Consider the following 17506-nt stretch of genomic DNA (forward strand, 5'->3'; position numbering starts at 1 on the left):
GCACTGGGTCAGGGTATTGTTCTCCCAGCTTCCTCCTTGCTGTCATGGGATGGCTGTAACTGTCCACCTGAGGCTGCATCTCTCTCCTACATTTGCCCTGTTTGAATTCCAGGAAGCCTTTCCCTCCCTTCTTCACACCAAGGGGTAATGCCAGTTCCTGCGGTCACTAGCTCCGGGGTACAGCACTAGCCTTTATTGGTTTTCCTGAACCTCGCCCACAACTTTATAAATAGTCCTTTTAATAAGCTTTCCTCACACTCTTGTGCTCTTGACTCATCCTTGGAACTACAGCAGAACATACTTGTAAAAACAGCCCGAACATTTTTTTTAAGTCACAGTTATTTACCCGTTTTTCTCCCTAGTAAAATCTTAAATCCTTGAGGACAGAAACTGCTCATATTCCTGTTTCTATTCCCATGACATGAAGTAGGTAGGGTTTGCTACAGTTGTATCAGTAAGTATGACGATGCCACCTGCATCTTTAGAAGTTGTCTAAATTGTGCTTCATGTAAAAAATTTATCAAAAGAGTACACTGTGGTGTATGGAGTGACCACACCACAGTGTTCTGACCTGCTGTACAGCGCAAGAACTCTACCCAATATTCTGTGATACTCTATATGGGAAAAGATTCTGAAAAAGAATGGATGTGTCTGTATGTATAACTGAATCACTTTGTTGTACAGCGGAAATTATTGCAACATTGTAGATCAACTATACTTCAATAAAGCTTTTAAAAATGATTTTAAAAATCGGGAGTTCCCGTCGTGGCGCAGTGGTTAACGAATCCGACTAGGAACCATAAGGTTGCGGGTTCGATCCCTGGCCTTGCTCAGTGGGTTAAGGATCCGGCGTTGCCGTGAGCTGTGGTGTAGGTTGCAGACGTGGCTCGGATCCCGCATTGCTGTGGCCCTGGAATAGGCTGGTGGTTACAGCTCCGATTTGACCCCTAGCCTGGGAACCTCCCATATGCCGCGGGAGCGGCCCAAGAAATTGCAAAAAGACAAAAAAAAAAAAAAGATTTTAAAAATCAGCCACAAAAAAAGGATTACACAAAAAAGGATGTTTATGTGTGTATCCCTCTTAGTGCTTATCAGTATAAACTGCACCTTGGTGGAAATTCAATTCCCTGGGATCAAAGAGACTTTTAAGAAAAAGCTGAGTAGTTTTCTTACTATTCATTGACCTCATGAAGATATCTAAACAACAGTTTGTTGACTTTACCAATTGTTTCTGAACTGGAAAGAAACACTATTTGTCTCACTTTCTCAAAAACATAAAATTTTTTCCAGTAACTCTAAATGTTGATTGTGATTTATTACAATTACCTTTCAAGTTACTGACTTCTATTTCAACGGCCCTTGTTTCTATTTCGTTTGGTTATATATGATCATAAGATTATCAGTGTGATTGTTTTCCTAACAGATTTTTGGTTTTAGTATTGCCTTTTGTCGTCGATGTTGATCTAAAGAATATTTTATCTTCACATATTTTTAATATATTTAAATTTTTGTGACTTGCTCTTTCTTTCTTTTTCTTTCTTTTTTTTCTTGTCTTTTGTCTTTTTAGGGCCGCACCCACGGCATATGGAGGTTCCCAGGATAGGGGTTGATCAGATCTGTATTTGCTGGCCACAGCCCAGCCACAGCAATGCCAGATCCGAGCTGCATCTGCTACCTACACCACAGCCCACGGCCATGCCAGATTCTTAACCCACTGAGCGAGGCCAGGGATCAAACCTGCATCTTCATGGATGCTAGTCAGTTTTCGCTGAGCCATGACGGGAACTCCTCTGTTCTTTCTGACCTTGACTTCTCTCTGTTATTTCCTTTGGGCTAGACCATAAACACTAGGCTGAGCAGCCTTGAGGTATAGTTTAAATAAAATCTTTGCTGAGTAATCATTTGGTATAAAATCCCAAGCAAATCTGTTAATAGAAAAAAGAAAGCATTATCTTCTCAGGGTTAACTTTCTTTGTGCTTGCTCCCATGAATAACACACTTGTGGTGAATTCATTTAATTATTGCCTTGATTCTATATTTAAGATCATATTTCTAATAAAAGCATGGAAAAAATCCATTAAGTTTAAGGGAGTAGATTGTCAAAGAATATATTCATTAAACACAAATTAGAGCCATGGAGTTCTGCTTATATAAATGTCCAGGAATACCCTGCTGTTCTTTTTTAACCAAAAAGACATAATAACCCTCTTTTTTTAAAAAAAAAAAATTGACATTATTAAGTATTTTCATGATTTAAATGATTTTTTAAAAGATAAACATCATATACTTGAAATTTATTTGGTAGGTTTTTGCTTTTTTTTATTTATTTTTTTGCATTTTAGGGCCACACTCTAAGCATATGGAGGTTCCCAGGCTAGGGGTCGAATCAGAGCTACAGCTGTCGGCCTCCGCCACAGCCACAGCAACGCAGGATCGGAGCCACATCTGCAACTTACATCACAGCTCACGGCAATACCAGATCCTTAATCCACTGAGTGAGGCCAGGGATTGAACCCGAAACCTCATGGTTCCTAGTGGGATTTGTTTCCGATGTGCCATGACGGGAACTCCTATTTGATGGGTTTTATAATGAATTTGAAAACTGAAAAAGCATTTGCCTTTACTGAAGCCAGAGTGCTTTTGAAATCTATGGGACTGTAGCAGCTCTAACCAGCTTGAGAACTAGTCTTACAGGGAATATCACCAAATATTAACTGTATAGTTCATTTCACCTCTACTTGACTATTAAAAGGCAAATTATGGCTATTTGTGGAGTATGATTTATCGTTATTATCCATTTGGAAGATCACAACCATAATGATGGCTATGAAATAGTAAAATAATGAAAATATGATATATTGAAAAATAGCAAGCATTGACTTAAATCTGTTTTTCTGAAAGTCTTTTAAACTTTCTATGAAAGAGACCATTTAATTCAAACCCTCACTTTACTAGGAAAGAAGGTGATAAGGTTCTGGGCTGAATGTAAGAGAGGGAGAGAGGGAGAATGAATGTAAGAGAGGGAGAGAGCTAAAAAGATTGGTTTGATGGCAGCCACGTGTTTGAGAAATCTGCTTATGGAGTGCCTGTCATGGCTCAGCAGAGGTGAATCTGACTAGTATCCATGAGGATGCAGGTTCATCCCTGGCCTCACTCAGGGGGTTAAGGATCCAGCGTTGCCTTGACCTGTGATGTGTGTCGCAGACGCAGCTTGGATCTGGTGTTGCTGTGGCTGTGGCATAGGCCTGCAGCTGCAGTTCCATATCAATCCCTATCCTGGGAACCTCCATATGCCATGGGTGCGGCCTGAAAAAGATAAAACAAACAAACAAACAAACAAACTGCCCGTTTCAGGCTTCAAAGTAGATTGTGCCTCCTGAGCCCATTCCCCAACTCAGTGACCTTGCACAAATTTCTTTTGTTCCTCAGTAAAATGAGAGGAGTTTACCATGTTATTTATTTTCAAACTTTGCCCTATGGAGCACTAGGGTTTCTTGGAGTCTCCTCGAGAGTCTCCTCCAGTGGATAGAATGGGAGGTCTAACTAGAACAGTGTTTGGTTTTTGTCTTTTTTATCAATAAAGGCTAGTTTATTAAAAAAAAAAAAATCTCCATCACCTCCATGGTCCCGTCTAGCTCTAAAACAGTGCATTGTTTGGTTTGCAGGGTCTTTTCTTCATTTCTTTTTGGGGAGATAAGCTTGTGAATACAGTTGAAAAGCAAAAGTACTAAATTAGTGTTTGATTTGGAAGGGCTAAATGAATGAATTCTTGTAAGAGCCTCTCTTTCCTTTAAAAAGAAAAGGATGGGGAGAAAAAAAAAATATAGGATTTTAGCCCTGGAAGAAAATCCCCATATTGGGACAAAAGCTTGGAATTTGTAGCAGTGAAGGATTGATGATAACTCATGAAAAGTGAAAAACTAAAGAGAATATTGGGCTTTGTTTTTTTTAACTTTGAGATGATAATCTTATAGACTGATTTCCTTATATTTTAAGTATAGATAATGTGCCCTACTATTTGCTTCGGGCAATTTTTTTAAGCTCTCAGGTAGAGTAAATTATTATTTATATTTCACAACACATTTCTCCATTTTTCATGGCTATTTTTAATTGATTTATCCATGTAAATGGATAACTGTTAAAGATACCTAAGTTATAGTTTAGTTTTGTTTTGTTTTATTTTTAGATCCACACCCATGGCATATGGAAGTTCCCAGGCTAGGGGTTGAATCAGAGCTGCAGCTGCAGGCCTAAGTCACAGCTGCAACAACTACAGGATCCAAGCAGCATCTACCACCTATACCACAGATCTTGGCAATGCCGGATCCTTATCCCACTGAGCAAGGCCAGGGATCAGACATGCACTCTCATGGATACTAGTTGGATTCGTTACCACTGAGCCGCAATAGGAACTCCCCCTAAGTTACAGTTTCATATTGTTTATGGAATACCCAAACAACCATCTATATTAAATCTAAATAGGTCATGGATTTCCCACTGTGGCACAGTGGGTTAAGAATTCGATTGAAGCAGCTCAGGTCACTGCAGAGGCATAGGTTTGATCCCCGGCCTGGCGCAGTGGTTTAAAGGATCTGGTGTTGCCAAAGGCTGTGACTTATGCCACAATCAATCCCTGGTTCAGAAACTTCCATATGCCATGGGTGTGGCCATTTAAAAAATAAACAAACAAAAAATGAGCCAGGAATTCTCTGGTAGCTAGCAGTTAAGGATCCAACTTTGTCACTGCTGTGTCTCAGATCACTATGGTTTGCTGACCCAGGAACTTCTTCATGCTATGGGCAAAAAAAAAAACCAACCAACCAACCAAACAAACAAAAAAACCCTAAATAGGTCAATTTTCTGGCTAATTATAGATACCTAATTTTTTTTGTCACCTTATTAGGGTGAGAATAAGGGAAGTAGTAATTATTCTTAGACCTCATGTTCACTAATTCCTCACATTTTTTTTTCTACATGGTAAAAAAGGTTAATAGCACCAGTTCCGGTGTCTGGCAGCCTGGATTCGAATTCTGGCTAAATGTGCTTGCATAAGTCATTCTACTTCTTTGTACCATTGTTTCCTTGGAATTATATAATTGTTTTCTATTTCATAATGTCGTTTTGGGAAATAAGTGAATTAATACATCTGATGCACTTGGTACAGTCCCTAGCCTATAGTTGGCATGGTTTTGAGTATTAGCTATTATTATAATATTGAGAAAAGCAGAGATTTTAACCTTTACTGAAAGATCCAACCTACTTGAGAGATAGAGAATCTTTGTACTTAGGTAGGTGGAAAGGTGTAAATTTGTGAGAATGAGCTCAAGAAAAATTAATATGGCGGCATCCTCTTAAAAGGATTGGTACAGAGACACCAAAGGGGACCTTTGAGGATGCTATATTCCAAGCAAGGGGTAAAAATGTCATGAACTGCTGTCTTAGTCCATCCAGGCTGCTATAACAGAAATACCATAGACTGAGTGTTTATAGACAACATAAAATTATTCTCACAGTTGACAAGGCTGAGATGTTCAAGATCAATGTGCCAGCAGATCCTGTGTCTGGTAAGGGCCCACGTCCCAGTTTAGAGATGGCTGTACTCTCACTGTCCCCTCACGCAGTGGAGGGGCAGAGAGAGCACTCTGGAGACTCTTTTGTAAGCACACTAGTAACATTCATGAGGACTCTGCCTTTGTGACCTAATAATAACTTCCCAAAGACATCCCCTCCTACTACCCATTTGGGGATAGGATTTCAACATGTGAATTTGGGGAGAACACAAACATTCGATCTACTGCAACTACTCTTGTGGTATTGGAGTAGAAGAAGGAAAAGGATACGTGAAAGATTACAGGCTTATATTTACAGGAAAAGGAACCAGACACTCATCTTAGACTTTCAAACTGGGTGTACTAGCATTATGGATGTAATATACTAGCATACTAGCATATGGTTGTAACAAACCCAGGATTGTTCTTTGGTTTCAGGACAGGTTCTATATATTAAGAAATAAGGAATTAAAAATGTAAAAGATTAATAGAGATGAAATGCTGTCATGTATTTTACTGTATGATTTTTTTTTTTTTTCATTTTTGGCCACCCTGAGGCATATGGAATTCCCAGGCCAGGGATCAAATCTGAACCTTAGCTGCAATCTAAGCCACAGCTGCAACGCTGGATCCTTAACCCATTGTGCCAGGCCCGGATCAAACTCGTGAGCAGTGTTCCCAAGACACCACTGATCTCACTGCACCACAGTGGGAACTCCTACTGTATGATTTATATAATAATTAAATAGCTAATAGTCTTCACAAGGAAACATGTAGATAAGACCTCTTAAAGAATTTTCCTCCAGTTAAGAAAAATACGTCCTATTTCTTCAACTCCTTCATTTAAGTTCCTACATTATATTGTATCAAGCCCAGATATTTGTTATTCTTTGATTCTTGTATCCTAGGACTACTGATACAGTGATGTGAAGAACTCAGGCACAAAACCTGTTGTAATTAGTCAACAGGTTGCATTTAATCCAACATACCATATATGATATACATAACTATTCAAAGTTGCAAGTAATTGTGGTCTATTATTTCATGAGTATTTTTATTATTTCTAGGTTCGGTGGATGATGTACTGGATTGTTTTTGCTCTCTATACTGTGATTGAAACAGTAGCAGATCAAACAGTTGCCTGGTAAGTTCTCGAGTTGAGAAATGACCAGACTGTAAACTCTTATGGATTGTCTGAGTTCTTATCTGCTCTTGCTATTAAAAAGGGAATTCAATCAGTCTACCTAATTATCCATTGTATCATGTTCTTTATTGTTTCCTCACAAGAACATTACTTTCTTTATAGAATCTTCGAGTTGAGGCAGCTCACTGTTCTCATCTCCCTGCTTATCTCCCACACATCTCCCAGTATCTTGCAATAGAGAAAACTTGGTTGTGATTATCTTTTTTTCCACACTGATAATTTCAGACCTTTTTTCCTTCACTACTTCCTAAATGACTCCTCTTTTGAAGCCCACAGCGTCTGGTTTTAGCACTCCCTCCCTTTTCTTAAAAGTCTCATCTACAGGACTTCCCTGGTGGGGGAAGATTAAGGATCTTGCATTGTTACTGCTATAGCATGAGTTCGATCCCTGGCCCAGGAACTTCCACATGCCCAGGAACCTGCACATGCTGCGAATGTGACCAAAAAAAGAAGCCTCATCTACAAACATTCAAACTGGATGACATCAACATCCACAGACACCCCCACCCCACAACACCAGCTCCTTGATTACTCTCTTCCAAATAGCATGATGCAAAATTAAAGCATGTTTATATCCTCTAATATTTAATATCTTTACTAAGGAACAACTCTTAATGTTACAATTTGTATCTCCCTGTGCTGTATACCAGTAGTGCATTTCCATCTAAACCTTGCCATCACTTGGAGAAGTCCTCCTTTCAAACTCTTTAAACTTTAACCCCCTTGCCACTATCTTCAGCTGCCTTTGCTGCACAAATCATCAACCTAAATTAGCCCTACAATTTGCTTCTTTACCCAGGCTACCTATTGAGCTGAAAAAAAAAAAAAAATCAGTCAGCTGCTCATATAGGCATCAGTTTGAAAGTCACCATTTCTTGTACTTGATTTTGGTCAGTGGCTACTTCCATTCCTTCCTGGATTTGTTTCAAACATTTACTGTTCTCTGCTTAAAGTGTCTTTCTGACTTTGCTATTCTCATCATATTCTCATAGCACATTAGGTCACATTGGAATGCTGGGTAAAACAGAAGACTTAAATGTTAGCAACCTGCTCTTATTTATCAGTGTCTCTGTATCCGAATCCATCTTTCTCTTCCTCCCTCTGTCCCACAGCTCATCCAATTACCCCTTATGTTTTGGTGTGAGGGTTGGGAGGGTTTTCTGTTTGTTTTTAAGGGGCAGAACACAGATTCCAAACTATGCTAGGTCTCTTAAGTTTCATCGTTCTCTCTTTAATGAGTTCTCTTTTATTTTTCTGATTGCAAATGTAACTTATCTACCCTATTAAAAAGTAAGCAAGGTTGGCGATCCCACTGTGGTACAATGGGATCAGCAGCATCTTGGGAGCTCTGGGACTCTAGTTCGATCGCCAGCCTGACAGTGGGTTAGAGATCTGTCCTTGCAGCAGCTGAAGCTTAATTCACAGCTATGGCTGGGATCTGATCCCTGGCCCAGGAGCTCCATAAGCCGTGGGGTGGCTAAAAAAAAAAAAAAAAAAGTAAGTAACGTAGAAAAAGCTTACCACGAGCAATTAAAGTCCAGAAACTAATTGCACTATGCAGAGACCCTTTGTCAACTACACAGTAGTCATTCCTTACTGCCCCCCTGCCCATCTGCCACATCAAGAGCCCAGATTTTTTGTTATCAGACCACAAGATTCTGATCCCTTCATGATTTATTACTTAACTTTTGCTGTGGCAACAAACAACCCTGAAAGCACCATAGGTTATAAAAACAAACATTCATTTCTTGCTCAAGCTGCATGAGAACAAACGGTCGGCTGCAGCTTTGCTGGGCTCAGCTCAGTTTTAAGTGTTTTCTTGTTCAAGGACCAAGGCTGAAGAAGCAGCTGTTCTTGTGGCAGAAAGAACAGTTGAAAGCAAGTGGTTGGGGTGTTCAGGTGAGGGAGTGAGAGAGCATGTAAAGCTTCTCCTTGCATGTGACATGTATCATGCTCACATTCTGTTGCTCACAGCAGGTCATATGGCTAAACCCACAGTAATTGCTTGAGGAATTGTACTCAACCTACCACGAAAGCACTGAAAAATCATGTGGGAAGGGGCCTGGGTGTATAACCCTGATTCTAAGGCTACACATGGTAATTCAATTTCTCCTTGCCAGTGAACCATTAGGCCTGTAAAGTGCTGCAATTCTGGCCAAATGAAATTGGAAGGGAAGTTTTCTGGGAGTTCTAAGAGGAGTTATGTATATCGGGTAACATGGTACACTTGGAGCTTGTGAAGTTGACTCGATGCTTGGAGGTGTGTCCAGGTAATGCCATGGCAGCTGGGCTCTACAGACAGTGAGTGTACCTTGCTGTCCTGATTAAATACTATTAATTGCCTTTCTGAACTGCTTCAGTCAGTTTGGCAGCTTGCCTGTGCTTGTGTAAATGGAGCAATCTTGTACTAGAAGGTGTGAATCTCTGCAGGGGTCAGGTTGTTCTGAACATATAGTTAATGAGATTAATTTGTCAATTCAAACATAGTTGGTTCTCTGATCAAAACTTTTTACATACTTAACACAGTGATGGAACTTTTTAAAGGTTTTTTTTTCAGTGTGTGTGTTTTCCCTCATTGTTCATAGTTTATTTTCACTGGCTTTTTTTTTTTTCCTTCAAATTTTTTCTTTTTAGGTTCCCCCTGTACTATGAGCTTAAGATTGCTTTTGTCATATGGCTGCTCTCTCCCTATACCAAGGAGCAAGTTTAATATATAGAAAATTCCTTCACCCACTACTTTCTGCAAAAGAAAGGGTAAGATATATAAATTATTTCCACAAATCATTTGTTAGAAATGTACATCATCACATGCTGTATGCTGTAAAATTAGTGAAACTATTATATGAGGCGGGGAGAAGTCCTCTTTTCAGCTTGACACTCTTCTTAAATAAAATTAATATCTATGGGCTTGGTTTTTTTTTCCAGGAGATTGATGATTATATTGTACAAGCAAAGGAACGAGGCTATGAGACTATGGTAAACTTTGGGCGACAAGGTTTAAATTTAGCAGCTACTGCTGCTGTTACTGCAGCAGTGAAGGTAATTTTATTTACATTTTTTTATCCAATGTCACATTAACTCAATGGATAAAGTAGGGTAGGTTTTTATTTCAGATCATTATAAAATTTTCACAAAATTTTAACCTTCTATTTATTTTTGTAATACTATAAAGAACAAGTAGATTATTTTAAAGACATTTTAACATGTTTTCTATAACTGTTCAATATTTTGAAACTCCTAAGTGATGACAAAATGAGTGCTAGTTAATAAATAAAACATACAGGAAAATGTCATTTTGTCATAATTTTCCTACTTTGTAGCCTTAAGATAGTTTTAAATAAATCACCTTTAGTAAAGATGACCGTTCTTTCTTTCTCTGTCTTGGTGTTTTGTTTTTTTTTTTTCTCTCTCTCCATGGCAATATCTTGGTAGGATTTCTGGCTTACTTCTGCACCCATACTTCAACCAATTTGAGGTAACTGATTATTCAAAATAAGGCATGAAAAATTTGTTCTTAAAACTTAAGATTTATTTAGCCAATTACTAATGTCATGTGTTGTGTTTTGCAAACCAAATTATCAAAGGAATGCCTTCTGTGAAAATTCGCATTATGGCTTTTGGATTTCTTTGCATGTAGTAGTTAGTGCGGTTTATTTTAAATACCATGGCATAATTGGTTTTAGTGTGTAATACATGGAAAGGAAAGAGGCTTCAGATTTCTAGAAAGTGCTGAGTGTGACTTTCTAAGTAACCAGTGGCAATTTACTTAACGTCTCCACTGGGAGGACGGCGGGAAGAAAAAAACAAGGTGGGAGAGAACTAAAGTCCTCGTCGTCCTTCGGTATATGAACATAGAGGGTTTAAAGTGGTTTCCTGCAGGGGGGATGGAGAGAAGAGGACAAGGACTTCTTGCTTTCTTTTGTGACAAAATTTAATGTTATTTAACTTTATAAATGAAGTACTTGTATTTATTTACGCCTCAAAGGAGATGCTTTATGAATTTTCCATACTAAAAAGCAACATTCAACATGACTCTATGATGAAAAGCTAAAAATTAAATTTCAGCATCAAAAATCATTTAGAAAATATAGACATTTTAGAACACTGTGTTAGGGAACATAGAAGCATAAAAATTCCACTTCCCCTCTCCACTTTAAAACTTAAATATAGTTTATAACCTTGCTACTCCATGAGACACCCTGCTACATATAGTGAATATTTTTGGGGATATTTCATTTTGACTTATAACTATGCACACTCTAATGTGAGGAATCAGAAATCCCCACTAGATTATCTTATCCTCATTCCCTCCTCATTTATTTTTATTTTATGCATACTTTGCTACCACTAGTATGTAACATCCTATACATTTATTCAACATATATGTAGTTAATGTATTTAACATCTATGTATATATTTAATGCCTACTAAACAGTAAGTGCTTGGGATGCAGCAATGAACAAATTACTGTCTCCCTACCTTCACAGGCTACTACTGTCCAGCTAAATGTCTGTATTCACTAACTGAAAATCTTACCTCATGTTTGTTCGCTTAGAGCACAATCTCTCCCCTCCACTATTAAAATAAGCATCATCCTGCTGTATAGTACTGGGAACTATATCTGGTCACTTATGATGGAGTATGATAATGTGAGAAAAAAGAATGTATATGTATATGTGTACTGTACACCTTGCTGTACAGTAGAAAATTGACAGAACACTGTAATCCAGCTATAATGGAAACAAATAAAAATCATTAACTAGAAAAAAAATAACTCATCTCACAGAACACTTTTCTTTAGAAAAGCTATGAAAGCAATGCTATAGCTATATTCCTCTGACTTTGGAATTCACTGTTGGCTTTTGCTTATATAATTAACAGCTGAAAACCACCTCTCAGTTCAAAGGCAGGAAACAGAGAGCATAAAAATCATCTAAGTTACCACTGCAAAACAAACACACACACACATCCTGTAATTTGAATTCCCTTTGGAATGCTCTCTTTTTTGCTTGTGATCTCGTGATCCTTTTGTTACAAGTTCACTGTGTGTGAGGTAGCCCTCACCATTCTCCTCATGGGCACAGAAATGTTGGCATCAACTATCCTGGATTTAATTCATTAGGAATAATTGTTAAATGCTGAACACAGTTTAATGTTAACACTATTTGCCTCAAGTTTTACTGTGCCTATTTTGAAGTAGAAGAAATTGGTTTCATCTCTGGAGATGTCAAAGAAAGGCACTGTGACGGAAGAATCACTGAACCAGACACTTCCTACAGAAGAGTGAATTGAAACTGAAATAGGAAATAGGTCAGGTTTAAGGAGAAACTGCAAGAAAGTTAAGAGTAAGACGAGTTATTAAACATTTTTACAATATATAGTTTGTTAAAAAAAATATCTTTCAGGCTAAAAACATTCTCGATGTGACCTTTAAAGATCAGCAATATCCCTGGCAAGGTTTCTCAGGTTGAACTGCCTGAGCATGTTAAAGATGAAAATAGGAATCTAATCAGAACATTTATTACACCGTAAAGCAATTTTCTGAAAATGTTGCTCAGTTCTATGACCTCATTACCAGGCATCTGTTCACAAGGTCAGTGTACAAGTTTATTTTGGCTGATCAAAGCAAAACATATGAAGGAGCTTCAAGGATTTTGCTGAGGATGTTCAACATTCCGTAGCTTTCAGATGAGAAATGCAGGTGGCTTTTGAACAGATGAACAAGACTAATGCTGGATGGAGGACAAAGAAAGAAAAGTCCTGTCAGTCGACTTAACCATCTCTTAGGATTTTCTCTGGCAGCCTTTTCTTGGTGAATTCTTTAGCAGATATTATTTAAAAATCAATTATTACAGAAACTAGAGCCTTACAGTTAAAATTTATGAAATATAATTGCCATTAAGTGATGGTGATTAATTAGGTCAGAAATCCTAACATCTTGCAGTCTGCTTTAGTGGCTTTCTATTTGTGAGAGGATTTGAGGAGATTCAACTGATTCGCATCATCCATTTCATTATTTATTTATTTATTTATCTTTTGTCTTTTTAGGGCCGCACCTGCAGCATGTGGAGGTTCCCAGGCTAGGGGTCCAATCGGAGCTGTAGCTGCTGGCCTACACCACAGCCATAGCAACGCCAGATCCGAGCCACATCTGTGGCCTACACCACAACTCATGACAACACCGGATCTTTAACCCACTGATCGAGGCCAGGGATGGAACCTGAAACCTCATAGTTCCTAGTCGGGCTGCCGCATCATCCGTTTTAAAAGAGAGCACTTGTTCCAACAATAGAAGTGAAAGATCATGATATTTTTCCCTGCAGCCTAGGGAAGCACAATGTTAATTCTATAGCAGTCCAGTTATCAGCATGTTTTAGCCCTGATTCTGCCACTAATTAGCCAGGAGATATGGGGCCATCAATTGTACTGATCTAAGTATCCATCTTCTTACCACCAAAATGAAGGGATAGGGATTTCCTATTGTGGCTCAGTGGGTTAAGAACCCGAAATACTCTTTGTGGGGATGCAGGTTCAATCCTTGGCTTCGCTCAATGGGTTAAGGATCCAGCGTTGCCACAAGCTTCAATGTAGGTCACAGATGCAGCTCAGATCCAGCACTGCTGTGGCTGTGGCAAAAGCCTATGGCTGCAGCTCCAATTTGACCCTGGGGCATCCATATGCCACAGGTGCAGCTGTAAAAAGAAAAAAAATTAAAATTAAAATTAGAAAATGTTTTTAAAAAATGAAGAGGTGAAAAACTGACTTCTAAAACCCCTTATATTCTAAAACAATAGTTCTCAACTGAGGGCAATTTTGGCCTCCTGGAAACATTTGGCAATGCCTGGAGATATTCTGAATTGTCACAACTGAGAAAGGGGTGCTGCTACTGGCATCTCAGGGGTAGAGGACAAGGATGCTGCTTAATATCCTAGAGTGCACAGGATGGCTTCCCCCACCACCCCACACACAGAAATTATCCAGTCCAAAATAGCATTAGTGTTACCCTGCTCTAAAAATACGATGAGTCAGAAAGGCTAAAAGGATAAATAAATAGGTATAGGTAGTTTGGGTGGTAAGTTACAAATCATCTTTCTTTTTTCTCTGTTACAATCATTCTTTGATAAATATATTTTTCTTTATTCTTCAAGCTACAAAATATATTAGTAGTTTGCATCACTTAATGCAAATGCAGTCACTTTCATTCTAGGCTTGATCAGATTAATTGTTGAATGTCCACAGGAAAAAAGACATTTTCCTAAAAACTGGGGACTAACCTTATTCTGCAATTATGGTGTAGTATGTCAAAAATCAACAAGAAATGGAGCTTAGTGGCTATTCAAAATTATTCTGTAAAAGATTGTTTGTATGCTTGTAAAATTATAAAGCATTGCTGATTATGTTTTTGAATTCTTAATTAAAAAGGGGGAAGATAGGTTGAAGGTTTTATACAAAGAAGCTGATAAGGAGAGTAAATAGTCAAGTAAATATTTAACACAAAAATATAGTAACTTTAACATAATATTTAACCAAGAAATGAGGTATTTAAACAAAGGCAGAATTATTTGGGTATAAAGAAGTTAGAATTAGTCATACATGCAAGGTCCCACTTTACAGATGCCAATCATGGGCTTGGACACTTGGGTAGACATTCAGATGTCCTAGTGCCCTTGGCTGTAAATGAGCTCCGTGCGGGGCCCGCTTGGGAAGCTGCTTCTCAGCTGAGAATCCTTTTCAGAGCTTGAGGTATTAGATTTGGGCCCAGCCCTCCCACTCAGTCAATGCCTATAGTGTTCTCAGTTTATTAAAAAGATATTCTGGGCTCATTCAAATTCAAACCTTGAGAACTCTGAGCTACCTGAAGGTGGGAACACTTCCACTAATGATGTAAAATATTCTACAGAATATTTTTTTAATTTGACTTTTGTTTTCTCATCATAATTTTTCTGTTATTTTTTCTTTGATTTTTAGGAACAATTTTAGCATACACAGTGTACATACAATTCTGTAGAGTATAGGTTTTAAAATGCTGGGATATAGAATTACCTGGTGGATGGTAACTCCCTTCCAACTTATTAAGACTACTGTTTCTCCATGTTTTTTCCTCTTTCTTCATTTTAAAAATACTTTTGGCTTAATATTGTATAAACCAAATAGAAGTAAATAAGTAAAGAACTATTAATTTCAAGGAAATCTCAGTACCTTTTAGCTTCGTTATTGACAAGTGACTATAATGTTCTGTTTGTGCCCTCAAAATGCAGAAACAATTTTTCTTTTAATGATGGGAGTAGGAGACTTAGATACTGGAAAAATAATTTAAAAAATGGATAAGAAATTCTTATTGTGTACCATGTTACACTTAAAACTTCACTATACCATCTATAATTCTGCAATACTAAATAAGTTTCTGGAAAAAAAAGGAAAAAAAAATACTGATCTGCCTAAACACTGCACTGTTTTCATTTGCAAATTTTTCCCTAATTATAATTATACTGCATACACGCATCTGTGTTCTGCATATAATTTAGAATTATGAGGTAGAGGGGAGGTATTTCCACTTGACATTTCATTATAAACATAATTCCCTTATTAATGGACTTTTTGTGCTGAATATGTAAAAATTGAAGGGGATAAGTCTCCCTTTAGATGTGATTATTTTATAATTACACTTCTCCTTTAAAGTGGTCACATTGGATACTTATAATTTACAGTGTTTCTGAAGTTCACAATACTTCAATAATTCTTTCCCCATATTAGTTCTATTCTGGGGCTATCAGAAAATATACAATGGAAAAAAAAAAACAATTTTTCAAAGTGATAATGGCTGTTGAAATTCTGTGAGTCCTCAAGGAAGGGTACACAACCCCATTTTGCTTTCCTTTACAGTATCTTGTCTTTCTTGGGGATTGATAATATTTGGATCTATTGGGCTAGTTTCTGAAAAGCTACACTAAAATCCAGACTATAACTAGATCACCCAGATACCTCAGGGTTGGTCTGTGCCCATCTTTAATCTAAACCTAAAGCAAACTCCTGGTGGATAGTGTAATCTACCCATGTACATACTCATGACCATGCCTGTAGATTGGTGCTGAACCTTTGTAAATTAACTCCAGTGTCATGAGAAAAAGAACAATATATACATTTGACAGGGTCACTTTGATGTACAGCAGAAATTGACAGAACATTGTAAATCAAATATAATATAAAAAATAAAAATCTAAAAAACCCCACAAAACTCCAGTGTTTATATTAAAACATGCTACTATCTCTGGAGAACTCTCTAGTAGTCAAGAGCAATGAAAAAGAAGAGGGATAAAAAGAGTAATTACTTTACTTATTAAATACTCACTATTAGTCCCATACCGGGTGCCTGAGGAGAACAGAAAAGTCTAAGATGTGCCTTCTCTTTTAGTTTCTTAGTTTCCTTTTTTTTTTTGGTTGCACCCATGGCATACAAAAGTTCCTGGGTCAGGGATCAAACCCATGCCATGGCAGTGACCAGAGCCACAAGCGTGAAAATGCTAGAACCTTAATCCACTGAGCCACTAGGGAATTTTTTTTCCCCTCCAGTTTCTTAAGATCTTGTTCTAGAGGCAATATATATATATATATATATATATATATATATGTAGCACAGAAATAGAACTAACCATAATGTGTCATTGAAATATGCCCTAAGTAATTTGTTGATTATACTCACTAAAGATTTGAGGATGATATAAATCTAGACTGGTTCAATGGCACTTGGACTCATTTGCATGCTGAGATGTACTTTCTTTAGTGAGAGGGTTTGGGAGTTACAATATAGGGTATCATGGGCATATATTATCATCTATAGCAATAGGCAAAAAGTTAAAGTTAAGAATTGCCGAGAGAGGGCACAGAAATACAAAGGTAGGAATAGAGAAAGTGACAGTTCAGAGAAAACAAGGCATCTGTTTCAGGCATCTGCTCACTTCCTCTTAGAATGTCTCTGAAGTCCTCTGTCAGCCTCTGTTTAATAAGTAAATAATATCTGATAAAAAGAGAGTATAATGAATTAAAGCATGCCAAGACTCTTTAAAGAACTGTGGAATCCAGTTATTCTTACTGAGAATATAGACCGTTTAATTTAATAATTCTTTTGCATAATTCAAAAAATATGGTAGAAATTACAAAGCTTAAGTGGGATATGAAAATGATGTTTGGGTTTAACATAATAGAATATCACTAACTGAGAGTACCTAAATCAAGACCCAGGAATCAGGAGTTCCCATCATGGCGCAGTTGTTAATGAATCCGACTAGGAACCATGAGGTTTCAGGTTCGATCCCTGGCCTTGCTCAGTGGGTTAATGATCCAGTGTTGCCGTGAGCTGTGGGGTAGGTCACAGACACGGCTTGGATCCCCTGCTGCTGTGGCTCTGGCGTAGGCCGGTGGCTACAGCTCCGAATAGACCCCTAGCCTGGGAACCTCCATATGCTGCGGGAAGTGGCCCTAGAAAAGGCAAAAAGAACAAACAAAAAAAAAGGAATCAAAACCTTTTTCTTCAGCATAAAATACATGTTTGCAGTAATGCTGGAATATTTGTAGTGCCTTAGGCTTTGAAATTTAGAGATTAACCATTATGTATGAGCTTCTATAGTAACATTATAACTATAAATTCACATGTGTAAGAAGAAGAAATAATAAGTGTGAAAAAACCTTTAGAAAAATATTTTTAATCCAGCTATAAATAAGAAATGAGTCATCTATATGCTATACAAATTTTCAA

At 37.7% G+C, this 17506-nt stretch overlaps 1 protein-coding gene across 1 annotated transcript in view; it reads left to right on the plus strand.

Moving 5' to 3' along the window:
• REEP3 (receptor accessory protein 3) overlaps positions 1-17506 on the plus strand; it is a 101684-nt gene that overhangs the window by 69049 nt on the left and 15129 nt on the right. Inside the window, 4 exon segments of the mRNA XM_047762763.1 lie at positions 6617-6693; positions 9388-9446; positions 9449-9507; positions 9679-9792. Coding sequence (XP_047618719.1) covers positions 6617-6693; positions 9388-9446; positions 9449-9507; positions 9679-9792 — 309 coding nt within the window.

Source organism: Phacochoerus africanus, chromosome 15 (assembly GCF_016906955.1).
Source record: "Phacochoerus africanus isolate WHEZ1 chromosome 15, ROS_Pafr_v1, whole genome shotgun sequence".
In the NCBI taxonomy this organism is placed as follows: Eukaryota; Metazoa; Chordata; class Mammalia; order Artiodactyla; family Suidae; genus Phacochoerus; species Phacochoerus africanus.